This window comes from Amblyraja radiata, chromosome 18 (genome assembly GCF_010909765.2).
Source record: "Amblyraja radiata isolate CabotCenter1 chromosome 18, sAmbRad1.1.pri, whole genome shotgun sequence".
Taxonomy (NCBI): domain Eukaryota; kingdom Metazoa; phylum Chordata; class Chondrichthyes; order Rajiformes; family Rajidae; genus Amblyraja; species Amblyraja radiata.
This window is the reverse complement of record NC_045973.1, coordinates 5,587,803-5,611,391: the sequence shown is the minus strand read 5'-3', so window position 1 is coordinate 5,611,391 and position 23,589 is coordinate 5,587,803. Positions and strand designations below refer to the sequence as shown.

General features: G+C 46.0%; 1 protein-coding gene across 6 annotated transcripts in view; it reads left to right on the top strand.

Annotated features, from left to right (window-relative positions):
- Nucleotides 1-23,589, top strand: part of cadps (calcium dependent secretion activator) — a 277,179-nt gene that overhangs the window by 107,147 nt on the left and 146,443 nt on the right. For all 6 annotated transcript variants that reach the window (XM_033036637.1, XM_033036638.1, XM_033036642.1 and 3 more), the window contains exon 8: nt 18,941-19,052. In XM_033036637.1, the coding sequence (XP_032892528.1) occupies nt 18,941-19,052 (112 nt within the window). The remainder of the gene's footprint in view (nt 1-18,940; nt 19,053-23,589) is intronic.

Below are 23,589 nucleotides of genomic sequence, written 5' to 3'. Positions count from 1 at the left end.
TGGAGTAAATCAGCAGGTCAGGTAGCATCTCTGGGGAACAAGGGTAGGTGACATTTTAGACAATAAACAATAGGTGCAGGAGTAGGCCATTCAGCCCTTCGAGCCAGCACCGCCATTCAATGTGATCATGACTGATCATCCCCAATCAGTACCCCGTTCCTGCCTTCTCCCCATATCCCCTGACTCAGCTATTTTTAAGAGCCCTATCTAGCTCTCTCTTGAAAGCATCCAGAGAACCGGCCTCCATCACCCTCTGAGGCAGAGAGAGAGAGAGAGAGAGAGAGAGTGAGAGAGGTCCAGAATCTGAAGAAGAACGCATGCCTTTTTGCGCATTAACCAGCATCTGCATTTCCTTATTACTCACCCCAGTTCATTTAGGACTGGTCTGTTTTCAGACTAATTATAGACTCACTAAGAGCATCCCATACCTTATTGGCACCTAAATCACTGACGTATTCAAAAGGGACTAAGACATGACCTAAGACAAAATGGAGTACTTGGGACAAATGGCAAAGAAATGGAAACTGAAAGGCCCTGGTGGAGAGGGTGGGGAAGAAAGGCGTAGAAATGTCGATAGAATGGGAGGAGTCTTTGGTAGAACTGCAAACATTAAAGAATAATATTTAAATAGCTCTATCTTTTGGTGTCCAAAGAGCATTCCTATTTTACAGCCATAAGGAACACCTTCTAATGTTGTGGTTAAACAGGTACCCGAGGCACGATAGTTTTCAAAATTTGGAGAGAAAGCACATACCTACCTTGTCTCGGAGAGAATGGAGTAGGATCACAGTGCTGGCTATAATTTGGATGGGGTTATAGAATCTTACAATGTGGTAACAGGCCCTTCAGCTGAAATTGCCCTCATCAGCCAGCATGTCCCATCTACACGTCCCACCACCACCATCCCTCTAAACCTGTCCTATCCATGTACCTGTCTAAATGTTTCCTAAACTTTGCAATAGTCCCTGCCTCAACTTCCTCCTCAGGCAGCGCATTCCACCTACCACCCTTTGTGTGGAAAAGGCTATCTCTCAGGATCCTATTAAATCTTTCCCCCCCCTCACTTTAAACCCACATTCTCTGATTCTCGATTCCCCTACTCTGGGCTAGAGACTCTGTGGTCTACCCGAACGATTCCTCTCATGATTTTGTACACCTCTAAAAGATCACTCCTCATCCTCCTGCGCTCCAAGGAATAGAGTCCTAGCCTGCTCAACCTCTCCCTATAGCTCAGACCCTCGAGTCTTGGCAACATTGTTGAAAATCTTCTCTGCACCCTTTCCAGTTTGAATTCTCCAAGTAAAGTCAGTTTTGATTAGATTTCCAGCTTAGATGCATTAAGTGAATTGAGAGGGACATAGTGTCAAGGAGATGTGTGGGGCAGGTTTTTTACCCAGCTTGGATCCCAGTGCCAGGGGTGGTGGTTGGTCGATTTAGTGGTGTTTAAAGGGCCTGTCCCACCTTAAGAAACTTTTGGATGGGCACATGGATATCTAGGGGTCGGAGGAATATGGATTATGACCGGGTAGCTAAGTGATGGTCTTGGCACCATGTTCAGCACAAACATTATGGGCCGAAGGGCCTGTCCTTGTCGCTGTACTGTTCTATGTTCCATGTTTTATGTAAGTAAAGCAAGTCATGCAGTTGCTTTGTGTACCTTCCTAGTTAATGTGTAGTGGGAACATCTTGTGAAATACTTTAACAATCTCTTTAGTACACAAAGGTTGCACAACCTTCCCTGTTGCATTCAGCACTGTCTATGTGCCCTCCTCTGCCAGAGTAAATATTGGGCAACAGCTTGGCCAAACACTTGCGCTCGCTCCGCCAGGGCCTGCTCGGTCTACTGCTTGCTAATCATTTTAACTTCCCCCTTCTCACTTCCATATGTGAGGAAGGAAAGATGTGCTGGCTCGGGAGAGGGTCTAGAGGAGGCTTACAAGAATGATCCTAGGAATAAGTGGGTTAACATATGATGAGCATTTTTGTCGGCACTGGGCCTGTACTCGCTGGAGTTTAGAAGAATGAGGGGGGACCTCATTGAAACTGACCGAACTGTGAAAGTCTTGGATAGAGTGGATGTGGAGAGGATCATGTTTCCACTGGTGGGAGAGTACAGGACCAGAGGTGGAATTCATTGCCACAGAGGGCTGTGGAGGCTGTCAATGGATATTGCCGCGCTGTAATGCTCTATGACTGTGACTAGTGTAAATGGGACATATACAGTAGGCCAGTGTGGGCAAGTTGGGCTGAAGGGCCTGTTTCCACGTTCCATCGTTCTATGACTAGTGTAAATGGGGCATATAGCAAAAGGATTTGCGTATAGGAGCAGGGAGGTTCTACTGCAGTTGTACAGGGTCTTGGTAAGACCACACCTGGAGTATTGCGTACAGTTTTGGTCTCCTAATCTGAGGAAAGACATTCTTGCCATAGAGGGAGTACTGAGAAGGTTCACCAGACTGATTCCTGGGATGTCAGGACTGTCATATGAAGAAAGACTGGATAGACTCGGTTTGTACTCGCTAGAATTTAGAAGATTGAGAGGGGATCTTATAGAAACGTACAAAATTCATAAGGGGTTGGACAGGCTAGATGCAGGAAGATTGTTCCCGATGTTGGGTAAATCCAGAACAAGGGGTCACAGTTTAAGGATAAAGGGGAAATCTTTTAGGACCGAGATGAGGAAAACTTTTTTCACACAGAGAGTGGTGAATCTGTGGAATTCTCTCCCGCAGAAGGTAGTTGAGGCCAGTTCATTGGCTATATTTAAGAGGGAGTTAGATGTGGCCCTTGTGGCTGAAGGGATCAGAGGGTATGGAGAGAAGGCAGGTACAGGATACTGAGTAGGATGATCAGCCATGATCATATTGAATGGCGGTGCAGGCTCGAAGGGCCAAATGGCCTACTCCTGCACCTATTTTCTATGTTTCTATGTTTCTACATTAGGCCAGTGTGGGCAAGTTGGGCCGAAGGGCCTGTTTCCACTCTATGACTCTACATTGATGATCTTGCTCAGCAGCGCAGGGCGTTCACCTTCCCAAGGGCATGAGTCCCTGAAAGTCGGCTTAATTTCCAGTGGGAACCTCGCCATGAACATAACATGGAAGCTCCTGCTTATCTGACAGTGCCAATTCTGAGCAAGTGCTAATTGCATCTTACACATAGCATAGGTACTGACACCTCTGCTGTCAACATGTGATAGCAATCTGCAAATCAGCATCATCCGTTCCAAACTCGTTAATTGTTTTGCACTTCCCTGACAAGAGCACGTTGTGATTCATTAGATTAGCTTTAAGTTTGTTTGTTTTTGCTACATCGCCCCAGTAACTATCACCAGCAATGGGCTGCTCAACAAAAGTACCACTCATATCATTTAGAAACAGACTGAATGATTCTCATGTAGAAATAAGGAACTGTTGATGCTGGCTCACAAATGAAGGCACAAAAGGGTGGAGTAACTCAGCGGGTCAGGCAGCTTCTCTGGAGTTCAGGGAAAGGCGACGTTTCGGGCGGGTCTCATCTTGAGACTTATCCTGGGTCCCAACCCGAAACATCACCTATTCATATTCTCCTGAGATGTTGCCTGACCCGCTGAGCTACTCCACCTTTTTGTGCCTTCATTTGTGAACCAGCATCAGCAGTTCCTTACCTACGGCAACCGAAGTCAACTTACCACCCACCCGCGACCAACATACGACAAGCTACGACCCTGTCGGTGACAACAGCAGACGTCGCGGCACTAATTGCACTGCGTCGGGGCGGTGATGAAATGCGTGAGTCTCACGCTCACTGCGTGAGAGTTGGCAGCGCTGATATCGATTGTGGTTTGGGAGATGCTCATAGAACAGCACAGGAACGGCCCACAATGTCCATTGTGATCAAAACTGATCTTCTCTGCCTATCCATGTGCCTATCCAAGAGCCCTGTGGATGAGGCCTTGATTTTGTTTAAATATTAATAATTATCTTAAATTCCTTGCCTTTCTTCTCTCAACCCAAAACGTCAGTGTCCATGTTCCCAAGAGATGCTGCCTGACCCACTGAGTCACTCCAGCACTTTGTTTATGACAACCTATATGGTGCTTGTGTGCAGAGTGCAATGGGCAAAGTTATGCCCCTGTCCCACTTAGGAAACCTGAACGGAAACCTCTGGAGACTTTGCTCCCCACCCAAGGTTTCCGTGCGGTTTCCGTGCGGTTCCCGGAGGTTCCCGGAGGTTTTTGTCAGTCTCTCTACCTGCTTCCACTACCTGCAACCTCCGGCAACCACCTGCAACCTCCTGGAACCGCACGGAAACCTTGGGTGGGGGCGCAAAGTCTCCAGAGGTTTCCGTTCAGGTTTCCTAAGTGGGACAGGGGCATTATGCCCCTGTCCCACTTAGGAAACCTGAACGGAAAGACATTGGGCGTGTTAGGTTGAAGATAGACACAAGATGCTGGAGTAACTCAGCGGGACAGGCAGCATTTCTGGAGAGAAGGAATTGGTGACGTTTCAGGTCGAGACCCTTCTTCAGACCCGGTTTTTAGTTCAATGCAAAGGCTGTTGTCCCCCACTACTGCATCTGTAGGTGCACACGAATTTCTAGGCATAGTCCAAAGGAAACAGGCTACACTTATTGAAAGATCTGTCTTAAATGAGACTGAAAGCTTACATACATTTTATGAACTGCAAAATGAGAAAATGTTTTAACTGGAAACCTTACTGCCACCTAGAGGGCATCAGCGTAACGACAGGACCCAGAGTGGAACTTGAGTACATCATTAGATCATAGAACAGTTCCTCACAGGAACAGGCCCTTCGGCCCACAGAGTCCGTGCCGATCAAGATGCCAAATTAAACGTATCTCTGCCTGCACTTGATCAGGACGTTCATATGAAGAAAGACTGGATAGACTCGGCTTGTACTCGCTAGAATTTAGAAGATTCAGGGGGGATCTTATCGAAACTTACAAAATTCTTGAGGGGTTGGACAGGCTAGATGCAGGAAGATTGTTCCCGATGTTGGGGAAGTCCAGAACAAGGGGGTCACAGTTTAAGGATAAGGGGGAAATCTTTTAGGACCGAGATGAGAAAAACATTTTTCACACAGAGAGCGGTGAATCTGTGGAATTCTCTGCCACAGAAGGTAGTTGAGGCCAGTTCATTGGCTATATTTAAGAGGGAGTTAGATGTGGCCCTTGTGGCTAAAGGGATCAGGGGGTATGGAGAGAAGGCAGGTACAGGATACTGAGTTGGATGATCAGCCATGATCATATTGAATAGCGGTGCAGGCTCGAAGGGCCGAATGGCCTACTCCTGCACCTATTTTCTATGTTTCTATGTCTATGTTTCTATCCATATCCCTCCATCCATGTGCCCACCCAAAATCCTCTTTTGAAATACCACTATCATGTATATAACCGGGTATCATGACAGAGGCCTCCTCTTGGCGATCCCTGGAAGCGATGACGCGTCGTACTCTGTGACGCGTCGGGCGACAATTCTGTCAACATGTTGGACGACAACAGAAGTCAACAGCCAGCTACATCGTCTGACACACGTGCGAACGATGTCACTACCCCTGCCGTTGAGTTCCAGGCACCCACCCCACTCTGTGTATAAAAAAAGCTTGCCCCTCACATCTCCTTTAATCTTTGCCCCTCTTAACTTAAATCTTTGCTTTTTAGTTTTCCGCATGTCCATCCTGAGGAAAAAGGTTCTGACTATGATTCGGTCACTAGGCAGTAAGATATGAAATAGATGTCAGAATCTATTGTGGGTGTCAGTTGTTACAAGTATGACTCTAAGCTGTTTTAGATGAACTTTAGAAGGCCTTGGTCAAACAGGTTCTTCATCGTTGCGGACATTGCCCATCTGCTCCATGCTTAGATGACCACTTTGGTTCTGAGGGACCTTATTCTCTCTCTGGTTATCCTCTTTCCCTGAATATATAAAATCTGTATGGCCCATTTGACCAGTCAGCCATTTTTGCAAACATAAAATCATCAGACCTCTCGTCCTCTGAATTTGACAATAGACAATAGACAATAGGTGCAGGAGTAGGCCATTCGGCCCTCCGAGCCAGCACCGCCATTCACTGTGATCATGGCTGATCATCCACAATCAGTACCCCGTTCCTGTCTTCTCCCCATATCCCTTGACTCCGCTATCTTTAAGCTCAAGCTAATGTTATAATTTGTTTACGTAACAACCCTTGCCTTTACTGGCTTACAATCCACTGGCACAGATGCTGTAACTCTGCCTCTCAAATCCAAATCCCTTCATTTCATTTTTTTCTGTAATCACTCTCGCAAGAATGTTTAATTGTCATATGTACCAAGCATAGGTCAATGAAATCCTTAAGGACCTGTCCCACTTGCTGATTTTTTTCGGCGATTGCCGGCATCATTGACTGACGTATCAGGTCACCGAAAAATTCACGGCGTGAAGCGGCGTTGACAGGGCGTGATGACGTATTGACGCGCGGTGCATTTTCAAGTGTCGCAATAATTTTTTTGTCGCCGCTGGATTTTGAAATGGTCAAAATATTTTGCCGACCCTGATATGACGCCAGCAAACACTGGAAAAAATCACCAAGTGGGACAGGCCCTGTACTTGCAGCAGCAGAACAGGCCTGTAGCCGCCGTACACACAGGAATTATGTAATAAACAAAAAATCAATAAATTAATAATCCCAACACTATAGCAAAAAACTATCCTGTTTCCTCAGCAACAAAAGAACGTTCGTCGTTCAGCTTTGAGTTGTGCAGTGTTTAAGGGCCTGATGATTGTTGGGAAGAAGCCAGTATGAAGAAGGGTCTCGACCCGAAACGTCACCCATTCCTTTTCTCCAGAGATGCTGCCTGTCCCGCTGAGTTACTCCAGCATTTTGTGTCTATCTTCGGTGTAAACCAGCATCTGCAGTTCCTTCCACCGAAGATATTCACAAAATGCTGGAGTAACTCAGCAGGTCAGACAGCATCTCTGGATAGAAAAGGAATAGATGACGTTTTGGGTCCGAACCCTTCTTCAGAGCCTTCTTTGTGTTCTACGCAAGATTCCAACATCTGCAGTTCCTTGTGTCTACATATATAGTTTGCTTAAGCAATCAACCTCTTCTCTGATGGTAAGAACATTTATTATTCATAAGTGAATAATACCAGTGATGGGTTCCTCTTAAATGCTTTCTAAATTGCAGATTATAATGAATATTTATATTCAACTCAGCATTAAAATTATTTGCATATTAGTCTGCATTTACATGCCATCAGAAACAGATCTTCAAAAGAGCTAATATAGCTTATAATACTGACGCTTTTCAACAAATATAGCTTATAATGAAAAAAGGAAGAAAGATTCCAAGGGGAGTAAGGGGCGACCGTGGTGGACAAGGGACGTCAGGGACAGTATAGAAATAAAAGGGAAGAATTACAATGTAGCAAAGATGAGCAGGAAGCAAGATGATTGGGTAATGTTTAAAGAGCAACAGAAGATAACCAAAAATACAATACGGGGAGAAAAGATGAGGTATGAAGGTAAGCTAGCCAAGAATATAAAGGAGGATAGTAAAAGCTTCTTTAGGTATGTGAAGAGGAAAAAATTAGTTAAGGCCAAAGTTAGACCCTTGAAGACTGAAAAAGGTGAATTTATTATGGGGAACAAGGAAATGGCGGAGGAATTGAACAGGTACTTTGGATCCGTTTTCACTAAGGAGGACACAAACAATCTTCCTGATGTACTAGTGGCCAGAGGATCTGGGGTGACGGAGGAACTGAAAGAAATCCACATTAGGCAGGAAATGGTGTTGGGTGGACTGATGGGACTGAAGGCTGATAAATCCCCAGGGCCAGATGGTCTGAATCCCAGGGTACTTAAGGAAGTGGCTCTCAAAATTGTGGATGCATTGGTGATAATTTTCCAATCTTCTATAGATTCAGGATCAGTTCCTGTGGATTGGAGGGTAGCTAATGTTATCCTACTTTTTAAGAAACGTGGGAGAGAGAAAGCAGGGAAGTCTAGATCAGTTAGCCTGACATCGGTGGTTGGGAAGATGTTGGAGTCAATTATAAAAGATGAAATAGCCGCACATTTGGATAGCAGTAACAGGAGTCAGCATGGATTTACGAAGGGGAAATCAAGCTTGACTAATCTTCTGGAATTTTTTGAGGATGTAACTAGGAAAATGGACAAGGGAGAGCCAGTGGATGTAGTGCACCTGGACTTTCAGAAAGCATTTGATAAGGTCCCACATAGGAGATTAGTGGGCAAAAGGAACTGCAGATGCTGATTTACACTGAAGAATTGCATAAAATGCTGCCGGAACTCAGTTGGTCAGGCAGCATCTCTGGAGAAAAGGAACAGTCTGAGGAAGGGTCTTGACCCAAAGCGTCACCTTTCCCTTTTCTTTAGAGATGCTGCCTGACCCGCTGAGTTACTCCAGCACTTTGTGGCCGTCGAGATTCTATGTTGAATGGATTGGCTGTTTTTAAAAGTGACTGAATTAACTGAAAATTCCATTGGATTTGAACTCTTTCAAATGCAGGTTTTGGCTGACAAACCTGATGATCTGATGAAAGAATGACAAAGGATACTACAGTGAGTGAGGTTGATTTTGTGTACATGAAGTCGAAAAAGGTCACATGTGCTCGTGTTACTCAGTGGGTCGGGCAGCATCTCTGGAGGAAATATATTGGTGATGTTTGGGCTCGGGACGTCTTCAGTGAATAAATTCATAAGCTCTTGGAGCAGAATAAGGCCATTCGGCCCATCAAGTCTGCTCTGCCATGGCTGATCTATCTTTTCCTCTCAAGCCCATTCTCCTGCCTTCGCCCTGACACCAGTACTAATCAAGAATCTGTTCATCTCCGCCTTAAAAATATCCTGGGGGCAGAGTTGGATTCATGGGGGGTGGTCTTGGAGGGGAGGATGCTCCTCAAACTGCGGAGCATCCTGGACAATACAGCTCACCCCCTCCATGATGCACTGGTCAACCTGAGGAGCACCTTCAGCAACAGACTGGTTCCATCAAGATGCAGCACAGAACGCCACAGGAGATCCTTCTTCCCTGTGGCTATCAAACTGTACAACTCCTCGCCCTTCTGTCGTGGGGTAGACTGACTCCTTCCCCCCCGCAGACCAATTTCCCTCCTGGGATAAATAAAGTTCTATCGTATCGTACATCCATTGAATTGGCCTCCACTGCCTTCTGTGGCGAGGAAAAGGGGTGGAAAAAAAAACTATTTTTGTTATGTCAACGTTGGACTATACAGCTTTACAACTGACAAAGCCAGATTGACGGACGAGTGAACATCAGAGAATTATCTGGGCATTGCCTAAAATGTGGAAAAACAAATGCAAATGAAAACTTGGGCCTAAAATTCTTGGAGTTAATATGGCTGAATGGATAGATGTGGCTCGTTTCTGGTGACTGGGGCATGTATAGTGTGGGTGCGCATATCGATAAAACTAAATGTAAGGGAAATGAAGGTTTCTAAAACGTTGACAGTGAATGCATCATTGAAGGTCTTGTTGAGGTTTAAGAACGAGCTAGATATGTGTACGAGCAGAAGTGGTATTGAAAGGATTCAGTATAAGGGGATTAGCAAAGGGGATTTAGAACAATGACTAATGCAAGGGGATAAATATCAATGCGGGCTGGGAGAGATGAATAACCTATTTCCATGTTATAATTGCAATGTGGTGTAGTGTGATCCAGGGACAATGATGATTGTTCATGTGGCAAGGTTTCTGAGCTTTGCCACTTCCCTCATGGTTTAGAGATACAGCAGGGAAACAGGCCCTTCGGCACCGACCAGCGATCTCCTACAGTGACACTATCCTACACACACACTAGGAACAATTTACAATGATACCAAGCCAATTAACTTACAAACCCTGTACGTCTTTAGAGTGTGGGAGGAAACCGGAGCGCCAGGAGAAAACCCACGCGGTCACGGGGAGAGCAAACTCTGTACAGACAGCACCGGTAGTCAGGATTGAGCCCGGGTCTCTGGTGCCGCAAGGCAGCAACCTTACCGCTGCGCCACCCGTGCCGCCCCTATTTGATACCGCTCACCTGAGGCGAGGCCCTTCAAAAGCATACCTGGAAGGGTTTAATGAGTAGCAATTTGCAGAGGAGGTCTTGGGGCTGCTGCTGTGGTATAAGGCAGCGAGCTGTGCAATCACCAGCAAAATGTGTGTGTTTAGAAATAGGGGTGCTGTTGAGAAAAGCTCGGAATCAATCAAGCAGATGATGTCTAGAAACCCATGTCATGCATGGTAGACATTGACAATGACGGCATGTTAATGAATACCTGAAAGGAACTCATATTTCAATCCAGTCTTCACTTTGTAGTTTTCCGTAAATAGGCCAGACATCTTTGTAAATGCCTTCAGAATGAGTGTATGACCTAGATAAGATTCAGGCTAAATTTAGCGACTACACAGATTATACATCATGTGCATACATGCCGCCTTTCTCTATGAATATAAATTCAAATTTTTTTTTGTAGGAATAGCTTCTTGCTCCTGTGCTGGCTGTTGCTAAGGCAACTAATGACGTCACTTCACTTCCTATTCAACCTGGGATCAAAGACTCTTCAGTGGCAAAAATGCTTATTTTTAACCAGATATTTTAGTTTTAGACATATCTGGCTGTTTTCAAAGTCGCAATGTGAGATTTCCTGAGATTTCTGAAGGTTTGACTGTGAGATTTTGTTTGAGAATTTTGTTTTTAATGCTGTTAAATTGCAATGCTTCTCATTCTAACTCAGACATGCAATGGTGGCATATGGTCCAGTACTCTTCAGCCAAGAAATATAATTCTATATAAAGCTAACACCAACCAGATACATTGTACATGGGGTACATAACTTCATTATTTTTGCTCCCTCCTTTTCGCGACGTATGTTCTGCTGGGAATCACAGTTCATGTATTGCATTTTGACAGGGATTTGACACATTGTCTTTCTTTTAAAGATCAACGTTTTCTGTAAACACTGTTTCAAGATCGAAATTGGGCGCATTCTCACTGTACTTTAGTCCAAGAAAGGCAGATGGTGTCACTAATGCAGCTCCATAAACCCGGCCTATAACTGCAGCAAGGAACATCACATGACACTATCTCTAGTTGCGTCAAGTCATGAGTGAAGAGCAATTATTTTTTTTAACCATAAATTCGACTGATTCAGTTTAGAGACACAGCAGTGAAACAGGCCCTTCGGCTACCCCGAGTCCATGCCCATTCATACAAAAGAGGTCCCGACCCTAAACATCATCTATCCATGAGGAATTCTATTCTGTGGAATTCTCTGCCACAGAAGGTAGTTGAGGCCAGTTCATTGGCTATATTTAAGGGGGAGTTAGATGTGGCCCTTGTGGCTAAAGGGATCAGGGGGAGAAGGCAGGGATGGGATACTGAGTTGGATGATCAGCCATGATCATATTGAATGGCTGTGCAGGCTCGAAGGGCCGAATGGCCTACTCCTGCACCTAATTTTCTATGTTTTCTATGGTCTTCAGGGATGCTGCCCGACCCGTCGAGTTACTCCAGCATCTTATGTCTTTACCCAGTAGTTCTATGTTATCTCACTCCCTACACATTTGGGGCAATTTTTACAGAGGCCAATTAACCTACAACCTCGCACGTCTTTGGGATGTGGGAGAAAACTGGAGCACCCGGAGGAAACCCACGTGGTCACAGGGAGATCATGCAAACTCCACACTGACAGCACCTAAGGTCAGGATTGAACCCTGGTCCCTAGCGCTGTGAGGCAGCAGCGCTACCAGCCTAGTTTAGTTTAGTTTAGAAACACAGCGCGGAAACAGGCCCTGCGGCCCACTGAGTCCGCGCCGACCAGTGATCCCCGCACATTAACACCATCCTACACACACTAGGGATAATTTAAACATACTTCGTCAATTAACCTACAAACCTGTACGTCTTTTAGGACCGAGATGAGAAAATCATTTTTCACACAGAGAGCGGTGAATCTGTGGAATTCTCTGCCACAGAAGGTAGTTGAGGCCAGTTCATTGGCTATATTTAAGAGGGAGTTAGATGTGGCCCTTGTGACTAAACGGGCCAGGGGGTATGGGGAGAAGGCAGGTACAGGATACTGAGTTGGATGATCAGCTATGATCATATCGAATGGCTGTGCAGGCTCGAAGGGCCGAATGGCCTACTCCTGCACCTATTTTCTATGTTTCTATGTCTTTGGAGTGTGGGAGGAAACCGAAGATCTCGGAGAAACCCTCGCAGGTCACAGGGAGAACCTACAAACTCCGTACAGACAGCACCCATAGTCGGGATCGAACCTGGTTCTCCGGTGCTGCAAGCGCTGTAAGGCAGCAACTCTACCTCTGCGCCACCGTGCTGCACAAGCTGTGCCATTGTGTGCTGCCCTGGTGTTGAATTTACCAACGCTGGCTTCAGTCACTATAAAGTTACCAAAAATCTGGGGGTATCTATTAATTCTGATGAAGAAGTTGTAATTTCATTAAGTATCAATATCTGCATTGACTGATAATGGCCAGTAAGTCTTAAAAATAATCAGTTCAAATCTTAGCACTGTACCGACGACAAGTTTTTTGTTGCATGATGTGTGATCACAGGACTGAAAGACAAGGGAACAACTTTAACAAGAATGATGTCATGTTGAACAAGATTAGTTTTCATTTCACAGATATGTGTATTAGTTTCCCGGCTGAGTCTTTTAATGATGAAATTATTAATTCTTTCACAAAATAAAGAGCTGTCAGAATATATATTTGTCAGGAACAAGGCAGGAGGCTGTAAACGTAGCTGCACATAGAAATGATTAGATCGCGTCAGGATTGTCTGTCTCCTAAGCCCCTATAAATATTCCCAAAATTCCAGAAATTAGTCTTTAGAGATACAGCGCGGAAACATGCCCATCGGCCCACCGAGTCCACGCTGACCAGTGATCATCCTGTACATTGGCACTATCCTACACATTAGGGACATTGTACAATTTTAACGTTGAACTATACCAGGTCTCCAGTTGTGTTTGTGTAGCCATTGGAATATTATGCCTGGTCTGGTCCTCAGCATTTGACTTCCTGCCTTTCTTTATTTGATCTCACGTCATTTATATTTGAAGTCAAGTTTCAAGTGGTGGCTTGGTAGCGCAGGGCCAGAGACCCGGGCTCGATCCTGACTACAGGTGCTGTCTGTACGAAGTTTGCACGTTCTCCCAGACTGCGTGGGTTTTTCCCGCGTGCTCAGGTTTCCTCATCACACCAAAGTCGCACCGGTTTGTAGATTAAATGGCTTCTGTAAATTGTAAATTGTCCCTACTGTGCAGGATGGTGCTAGCATATGGGGTGATCGCTGGTTGGCGCGGATTCGATGGGCCGAAGGGTCTGTTTCCACGCTGTATCTCTAAAGTACTAAAGCCGAGTACTTAGTTTAGTTTAATTTAGAGTGACAGCACGGAAACAGGCCCTTCGGCCCACCGATTCTGTGCCGAGCAGCGATCCCCAGCACGGTAACACTATCCTACACAGTGTGTAAGAAAGAACTGCAGATGCTGGTTAAAACCATCAGTGTCTACATTTCATTTGTGTCTACTATCCTACACAGATTAGGGACCGTCTACAGTACATTTATACAAAGCCAATTAACCTACAAACCTGTACGTCTTCGGAGTGTGGAAGGAAACTGAAGATCTCTAAGAAAGCCCACCCGTTCGCGGGGAGAACGTACAAACTCCGTACAGGCAGAGGCCGTAGTCAGATTGAACCCGGGTCTCTGGTATTGTAAGCGCTGTAAAGCCCCTGTCCCACTTTCACGACCTGATTGGCGACCTCTGCCGAGTTTGCCCTTGAATCATACTCACAGCATGGTCGCCACGAGGTCGTAGGAGGTCTTCGTAACTCTTCCTCATGCTCGTGAGTGGTCTCCGCGTACTCGTGACCTCAAGTAGGTCGTGCCGTATTTCCCAGTCTGATAAAAAATGTCCACGAATAAAAAAAAAGGTCGAGGGGGGTTGTAGGAGGTCGTAGACATAACGGTAGGAGGTCGTAGACATAGTCGTAGGAGGTCTATTCGGCGAGTCAACACGACCTTGACATTTTTTTCAACTCGTCTAGGGTCTTCTAAACTCGTGGATTTGGTCGTCCAAGTGGGACGGCCCCTTAAGGCAGCAATTCTATCGCTGCGCCACAGCGCCGCCCGTGACTAGTGGCTGTTCAGAGTAGAGCACTGTTGAACATACTGTTCTGAATGTGAGGGAGCATCTTATTTGTGCACCTGGTTCTTCCTTCAATCCCCCCTCAAACCACGTTGCTCTTTCACGCCAGGTGTGGGTTCTATTAATACCGTTCTGCTGACGTGACAATATTTAACTTGGTGTTGACTTTGCAACATTTATTTACAAGAATTCCACATGGGTTTGGTGGCCTGTTGGGGGAAACGCTTCGGTTTCTTTACTGACAGAACATGTGTCGTTACATCTGTTCTGGTCCAGAGAGCCTGACTCAAGTGGCTGCACATCTGTACACATAATGATTTAGTTATCATGAATTCATGCTGAACCTTCACAAGCATGGTTTGTCCCGACACATCAATGTTGGTAAAATGCTAACTCGATGATTAGTTCCAGAGAACATCTCTGATGTAACGTGTCGGAAAGAACGGCAGATGCTGGTTTAAATCGAAGGTAGAAACAAAATGTTGGAGTAACTCAGCGGGACAGGCAGCATCTCTGTGGAGAAGGAATGGGTGATGTTTCAGGTCGAGACCTGTTATAACCCTTTGTATCAATAGGTTGTAGCATTGTTGCATCATTTTTACCAATTATGTGGGTGTTGCTGAGAGAATGAAGAGGGACCCAGCGTGGGGGCGGGGAGACGGGGCCAAGAATGAACAAGGACCCTGTGTGGGGGTGGGGGGGGGGGGGGGCCGAGAATGAAGAGGGACCACCGGGACTACAATGAATACTCTGTAACATTGTTGGCGCCCTGTATGTGGCGACTCTTTGTATACTTTGTGGATGGTACGCAAAACAAAGAATAACAATAATCATCATCACCATCATCGCTATGTGGGACACTAATGGCCCTGTCCCACGGTACAAGTTCATTCCAAGAGCTCTCCCGAGTTTGGCCGGATTCGGACTCGGAGAGTTTTACGGGTAATGCCCTGTCGTTGGTACTCGGGGCTCTCGTGGACATTTTTCAACATGTTGAACAATCTTCACGAGTCTTCCCGAGCTTACCTGCCGTTAGCGAGTCTTCCCGAGTACCTGCCGTTAGCGTTACGAGCCACTAAGAGACGTCCCCGAGCTACAACGACGAAGGAGAAAACGAAGCATACAATATGTAAAATTAATCAGGAGGACAGTGAAACTAGTCGGAGATCTTGGATGTGGGAGGGATGGAGAGAGAGGGAAAGCAAAGGTTATTTGAAGTCAGAAAAATTGATATAAATCAACATCAATACCGCTGGGTTGTATGTAAGCTGTCCGTCAAATATGAGGTGCTGTTTCTCCAATTTGCATTGGTCATCACTCTGACAGTACAGGTGGGACAGGAGATGTGCCTGCAAATGTTAAAATCTACTACCTCAAGTTTAGTTAGGGTTAGTTTATTTTAGAGATACAGAGCGGAAACAGGCCCTTCGGCCCAACGAGTTTGTGCCGACCAGCGATCCCCGCACACTAACACTATCCTACACACACACTAGGGACAATCTTACATTTATACCAAGCCAATTAACCTACAAACCTGTACATCTTTGGAGTGCGGGGGGAAAACCGAAGATCTCAAAGAAAACCCACTCGGTCACGGGGAGAACATACAAACTCCGTACAGACAGCACCCGTAGCCGGGATTGAACCAGGGTCTCTGGCGCTGCAAGCGCTGTAAGGCAGCGTCTTGGAAGACGGTACATTGCTGAAAGTGCGCCTCAGGTTTCAAAATGGTTGCAAAACCAGATCAAAGCTTCATCCGGCAAGATCTCTGTTCAAGACGCCATTGACCCCGGGGGGAGGGTTGGATCAAATTTGAGTTTCCTGCTGGATGCTTAACAAGATAAAAAGAAAGACAGGCAATTTGCTTTAACTGTTTACATTACTGTGCTGTTGTAATTTTTTTGCCCTAATTGCTTCCATTGGAATCTATTCCCAAGGCACTCGCTGCTTTACATTCTCACCAAAAGACATTTACAACCGCTGATATAATGTGTTTCTTTGCCATAACTTCATCAGAAAATTCATGTAAAATAGCCACTTTAGATACAGTGTGGGAACAGACCCTTCGGCCCACCGAGTCCTCGCCGACCGGTGATCACTCCATACACTAGCGCGACCCAACACACTCGGGGCAATTTACAATTCGCAGTTTTACCGAAACCAATTAACCTGTAAGTCTTTGAAGTGTAGGAGGAAACCGGAGCACCCAGAGCAAACCCACGTGGTCACAGGGAGAACGTACAAACTCCGCACAGACAGCACCCGTAGTCAGGATCGAACTTGGGCTTCTGATGGTGTAATGCGGCAACTCTACCACTATGCCGCCCTCCTTTAATTTTGCTGTCGATCAGACCATGTTGATAAGGAACACAGACATCGGAAGAAGGGTCCCAACCCGAAACATTGCCTATCCATGTTCTGCCTAACCAGCTGAGTTACTCCAGCACTTTGTGGCCTTTATTGTAAACTTGCATCTGCAGTTGCTTGTGTCTGGATCAGGAACTCTATTGACAGCTCATGTCTTGCTTTTAGGTGAGGTTTGTACATTGGGCTTTTCAACTAGATTAAGGAAGAAAAGTCAAGGTGGAAACTAGCAGAATCTTAGACGTTCCTTGCAATGAAGCCAATTGAACCATTCCAATAATATCCAATATAATTTATCTAAATAGCATAATCAAGGAATTAAATTGGAGCTGTGATTTTTGGAGCGTGCCTTGAGGTTAGAGCCTGTAGCTGTCAGGTAAGGCAATGGAAATAACCAGGCCTCTGGTTTTGTGGGATTGGACCTTGTTGCTGAACAATCAGGCTAGGTGGGTACTGAGCTCTAACCTACAGCTGTACCTGAATGTTTTGAGTTGCTATCCCTCTTCCCACTGTCAGTCTTTCTCCCCGCTCCCGTCCGGCAGAAGGAACAGAACGTTGAAAGCTGAAGGCAGTATCTCTGGAGAAAATGCGGCCCAGACTGTGGAGAACTGGAGTAGATGAAATGTAGAAACAAAGAACTCCAGACGCTGGTTTATACCAAAGATAGACACAAAGTACTGGAGTCGGGCAGCATCTCTGGAGAAAAAGGATGGGTGATATTTTGGATCGGGTCCCTTCTTCAACCTCTCCACCTTCCTCCCCCGACCCTCCCGCCACCTCCACCTCCTACATTCAGTCTGAAGAAGGGTCCCGACCCGAAACGCCACATATCCTTTTTCTCCAGAGAATGCTACTTGACTCCAGTACTTTGCATCTATCTCTGGGCCGCATGGCTCAGACCAATGAACAAAACCTGCGGAGGCTGCAAATGCTTTCAAAAAATACTGCCATGCCCTTGAATAAACCTGATGGTACAAAAATAGCCTGAAATAAAAGCAAAGTATTAGAAGATAAAGCTGAGTGCTTAGGATGAAAATTGCAGAGGACGCATTGACTTCCCATAAATAAACCTCGAATCTGCCCAATATTTGATCTCTTAATACAGGGGACATACTCGACTTTTCATACTCTGCCATTTTAGAATGTCTTTCCTGATCTGAAATGTAGTTTGAGCGATCTTCATATTTTTACTTTCAGAATTTCTTGCAACTCCACCCCGTTCAAATCAAGAGTCGAGAGTGTTTTATTGTCACATGCCCCGAAATGGAACAATTCTTACTTACAGCAGCACAGCAGATATTTAGTTTATTGTCACGTGTGCCGGGGGGGCAGTGAAAAGCTTTTTGTTGCGTGCTAACTAGTCAGCAGAAAGACAATACATGATTACAATCGAGCCATTTACATATAGAAAAATAGATAAATGTAGTAGGCCATTCGGCCTTTCAAGCCAGCACCGCCATTCAAGATGATCATGGCTGATTATCTAAAATCAGTACCTCGTTCCTGCTTTTTCCCCCTATCCTTTGATTCCTTTAGCCCTAAGGGCTTAGTCATATTTTCCCAAATCTCAGGTAACATCTGCAACACATTTTACTATCTGTCAATCAGCAACCATATGCTAACCCTAGTAAAAAATAAGGAACTGTAAATGCTGGTTTACATAAAAAGACACAAAGTGCTGGAGTAACTCAGCTGGTTCGGCAGCATCTCTGGAGAACATGGATAGAAAACCCTTCTCAGTCAGAAGAAGGATCCCAACTCAAAACATCACCAATCTATGTTCTCCAGAGATACTACCTACCCCACTGAGTTACTGCAGCACTTTGTGTCCTTAAAGGGCCTGTCCCACTGTACGAGGTAATTCAAGAGCTCTCCCGAGTTTAAAAAAAAATCAGACTCATGTCAAGCACATAGAATGTACGGAGCGGGTATGTCGGAGCTCGGGGACGTCTCTTAGCGGCTCGTAACGCTAACGGCAGGTACTCGGGAAATGCGGTAAGCTCGTGAAGACTCGTGAAGATTTTTCAACCTGTTGAAAAATAACCACGAGAGCCCCGAGTACCCTCGAGCGACCATTACCGTAAATCTCCGAGCTCGAATCAGGGGAAACTCGGGAGAACTCTTGAATTAGCTCGTACAATGGGACAGGCCTTTTAGTATGATAACCCTTTCTCTTTCCAGCTAAATGTTTTGTAGTTAAGGATTTCGGTGAATGCGCACTTTAATAAGAATACTTATTTCATGCGTTTATAAATATGCAATAGCTGATTTTTGCAATAACGATGTCAATAACACATTATGCCAGTAACTGATTTTTATTTTACTTAAGCTGTGAATGTGGTGCGTATAAGCAAGATTGACCTCTTCTGATATGACTTCTCTCCTGTAGCTGGGGTACCCAAGGTGACTTCACCAGCACACACCCTCTTCCTGCAGTAAAGGTGAAACTCTTCACAGAGAGCACAGGCGTGCTAGCTCTAGAGGACAAAGAGCTCGGTCGGGTATGTGCTTCTTATTTCCTGCAATTAATGATTTATACCAGTCGGTGCCAAGTCTGCTCTGATTGCACTTGGAGACTGCTGCCAAAGCAGCTCTTTTCAGTTCCTATTGCACACTCAAGACCATATCACTTACCAAACTGTCTTAGAAAATAACAATCAAACAGAGCAGTCTTTATTTCCGGTGCGGTTAGAAACATCCTGATAAGAACGTAATCAGTGCATTCTGTGCTCGGATCAAAATAATTGCATTTGTTGCAGCTGGCAGACTGCAAATCGCCCGCTGGCCTGCTTTGTCTCGTCACTCCCCATCACAAGCAAATGCTGCTCTGTATATCAGAGCCTTTCATAAGATCAGAAGTGATAGGAGCAGAATTATGCCATTCGGCCCATCAAGTCTACTCCCCCATTCAATCATGGCTGATCTATCTCTCTCTCCTAACCCCATTCGCCTGCCTTCTCGCCATAACCCCTGACACCCGTACTAATCAAGAATCTATCTATCTCTGCCTTAAATATATCCACTGACTTGGCCTCCACAGCCATCTGTGGCAAAGGTTCACCACCCTCTGGCTAGAGAAATTCCTCCTCATCTCCTTCCGAAAAGAATGTCCTGAGGCTTTCACTCGTTACTTTGTGATTCATTGCCCTTGTTCTACTAAACACGCACTTTATCTGATCTCATGATGCCAATACCCAGGACAATTCTCCACGGGCTCAATCTGTGACTCCTCCACTACTGCCCTCAATTGGAGCTTTATATTTTGCCTCTGCGATGTGAGAGGCCCCAATGTACCTGTCCAACTGTTTCTTAAACGTTGGGATAGTCCCAACCTCAACTACCTCCTCTGGCAGCTTGTACTGTACACCCACCACCCTCTGTGTGAAATGTCCCTGGCATTGTGAGGCAGCGGTTCTACCCGCTGTGCCACTGTGCCGCCCCCCACCTTTATTTTGAAAACTCTGCAATCCCCTTTTTCCCCACGGATTTGGACCAAGAAGCTGACTGAAGAAGGCAGGAAACGAGGGGATTTGTTAATTCATGGAATCTTGCTGTTAATCTGTCTTTGTTCTGTCGTGTCCCTCCCCAGAAATTATGGCCTTGAATAAACAGTGATGGGTAGACACACATCCGCATCTGTAACAGACGCCTGCAATGATAACAAACAAAAATAGCAGTAATAGACAGATAGATAATAGCACAATAGGCAGGCAGACAAATTTACCAATCGCAGCTAAAAACGCAAGTACATCTTGAAAGTTCCTTGAAAGTGGCATCACATGTAGATAGGGTGATCGGAAAGGCTTTCTGCACATTGTGGCTTCATTAGTCAGAGAATAATAATAATAATAATAATGGATGGGATTTATATAGCGCCTTTCTAATACTCAAGGCGTTTTACATCGCATTATTCATTCACTCCTCAGTCACACTCGGTGGTGATAAGCTACTTCTGTAGCCACAGCTGCCCTGGGGCAGACTGACGGAAGCGTGGCTGCCAATCTGCGCCTACGGCCCCTCCGACCACCACCAATCACTCACACACATTCACACACAGGCAAAGGTGGGTGAAGTGTCTTGCCCCAGGACACAACGACAGTATGCACTCCAAGCGGGATTCGAACCGGCTACCTTCCGGTCGCCAGCCGAACACTTAGCCCATTGTGCCATCTGTCAAAGAGAATACATTGTGGATGTTGGGAGGTCCTGTTGCAGGTGTAGGATACATTGGTGAGGCCATATTTTGAGTATTGTGGTCAGTTTTGGTCACCATATTACAGGAACGATGTAGTCAAGCTGGAAAGGGTGCAGAGAAGATTTACAACAATGTTGCCAGGACTCGAGGGACTGAGCTATAGGGAGAGATTGAGTAGGCTTGGAGCTCAGGAGGATGAAGAGCGATCTTATAGAGGTTACAAGATCATGAAAGGAATAGACAGGGTAAACGCACAGAGTCTTTTACCCAGTTTGGGGAATCAAGAACCAGAGGACATAGGTTGAAGGTGGGGGGGGGGGGGGGGGGAAGATTTAATCGGAAGCTGAGAGGTAACTTTTTTACCCAAAGGATAGTGAGCTGCCAGAGGAGTTACCATTGCAACGTTTAAGAAACATTTAGACAGGTACATAGATCGGACAGGTTTAGAGGGTGATGGGCCGGCGCAGGCAGGTGGGACTAGTGTAGATGGAGCACGTTGGTCGGCGTGGGCAAGTTGGGCCGGAGTGCCTGTTTCCACATTGTAAGAGAGCTACAGCATTAACGAGTAACTGTACAAATAGGTACATCAGTATCGGACAGAAACACAAGGGGAGTTATACGAGGCAAGCGTGTGATGACAAATGAGCTTGTGCAACTGTACAGACAACAGCATCGGCAAATTACACAAGTTAATTTGTTGCAAATAGATGCTGCAGTAAATAGATAAACGTGCGAGTATTGCCTCTGAGGATTCTGCATCGGGGACAGATAATGTAGCTACGACAGAAATGGAAATAAAGACTGTACAGGTACACACGTTAGTAAAGGATAAAGGCACATCATCCACTAATGAACAGATATGCAATAGTAACTGCAACAATAAAAGGCATCAGCAACAGATTAATGCACAATCCAAATATAACGGACAGGATAGTAAGTGTGATGGAAAGCCTATTTATTCACTTAATGGGATATTTGGTGAACTTACAGTGAAGGAGCAGAGAAAAAATTCCTTGGAGTTAATTTCACAACAAACTATTAAAAATACTAAATTATGAAAATCAAATTGAACAAAATTTTCTTAACTGGTTATTTTCATCTGCTGTCATATTTTATGATGAAAAGAAGTATGTTCCTAGAAAAAACACTTTTATTGTCATGCCACTGTTATTGCGTTTGTCACATCTCCATGTCTGTGCGTGCTAACACTAACCCTGGTTCACAATGGTAGTTTAGCGCAGTTTACCTTAAAGGTACAGCATGGACACAGGCCCTTCGGCCCACCGAGTCCAGACCGACCAGCGATCCCCATAAACTAACAATATCCTACACATTAGGGACAATTTTATATTGATACCAACCAATTCATCTGCAATCCCGCACGTCTTTGGAGTGTGGGAGGAAACCGAAGATCTCGGAGAACAACCCACGCAGTCACGGGGAGAACGTACAAACTCCTTACAGACAGCGCCCGTGGTCGGGATCGAACCCGAGTCTCTGGCGCTGTAAGGCAGTAGCTCCACCGCTGCGCCACCGTGCTGCCCTAATGCCTGCAATAGAAGTGATAGGGGCAGAATTAGGCCATTCAGCCCATCAAGTCCACTCCATCATTCAATCATGGCTGATGTATCTTTCCCTCTGAACCCCATTCTCCTGCCTTCTCCCCATAATCTCTGACACCTGTACTAATCAAATGAGCTGCCTCTCTCTCTCTCTCTCTCTCTCGCAGCTTTCTCATCCCCCCCTCTCCCCCCACTATCCCCCCCCCCCTCCCCCTCCACTATCAGTTTGAAAAATTGGGTCCCGACCTGAAACGTCACTTGTCCATTCATCCCACATATGCTGCCTGACCTGCACAATAGATTAGATTAGATTAGATATAATTTATTGCCACACAGCCAGGCTGGTGGAAATTTGGGTTGTCTGCAGCGATACAATAATAAAGAACACACAACCACAATAAAACTGTAACACAAACATCCACCACAGCATTCATCACTGTGGTGGAAGGCACAACATTTGGCCAGTCCTCCTCCATTTCCCCCCCGTGGTCAGGACCAGAGTCCAGAGTCAGTCCAGGATCGGCTCTTCCTCACCGGAGACCGCGGCTTTAAGTTGTAGGCCGCAGACCGGCGGTCAAGATTTAAGACCCCGCCGCAGCCAGAAGCACCGTAGACTGCAGGGCCGGCGGTCGAAGCTCCCCTCCAGGGGTGATGGTAAGTCCATGCCGGACCCGCGGTAGAAGTCGGCCGCGGGCCGGCAGTGATGGCTTCTTCTTCCCCCGGGTCCCCCACGTGAGATCCCGGGCTGTAGACGCCGCACCAGCTGGAGCTCTGCAGACCGCGGCTTCAGGCTGCGACTTCAGGCTGCCGGCTGCCCCGGGCCAGCGAAACGGAGCGCTCCCCTCCAGCGAGCCCCAGCGAGGGCTCACCCGCTCCACGCCGAGAGTCCACGCTGCGCCCGCCGCTGAAGCCCCGGGCGCGTCTCCGGGAAAGGCCGCGTCGATCCTTGATGTTAGGCCACGAGGGAGGCGACCTGGAAAAACTCGCCTCTCCATGGAGGAGGCGACCGAAGCGGTTCCCCCTTACCCCCCACGCCACCCCCCACACAAAACACACAAAGAAACATTAAATACAGACTTTAAAACATACTAAAAAAATAAAAAAATGTTGAAATAAAAAAAAGTTGAAACTGTAGTTAACTGTAGAGCTGCTGCCCCACAGCTCCAGTCACCTGGGTTCAGCCCTGACCTCAGTTGCGGTCTTTGTGGAGTCTGCACGTTCTCACCATGAGCGCGCGGAATTCCTCCAGTCCCATGGCTCACTAGAAAACGTGTTGTAAAT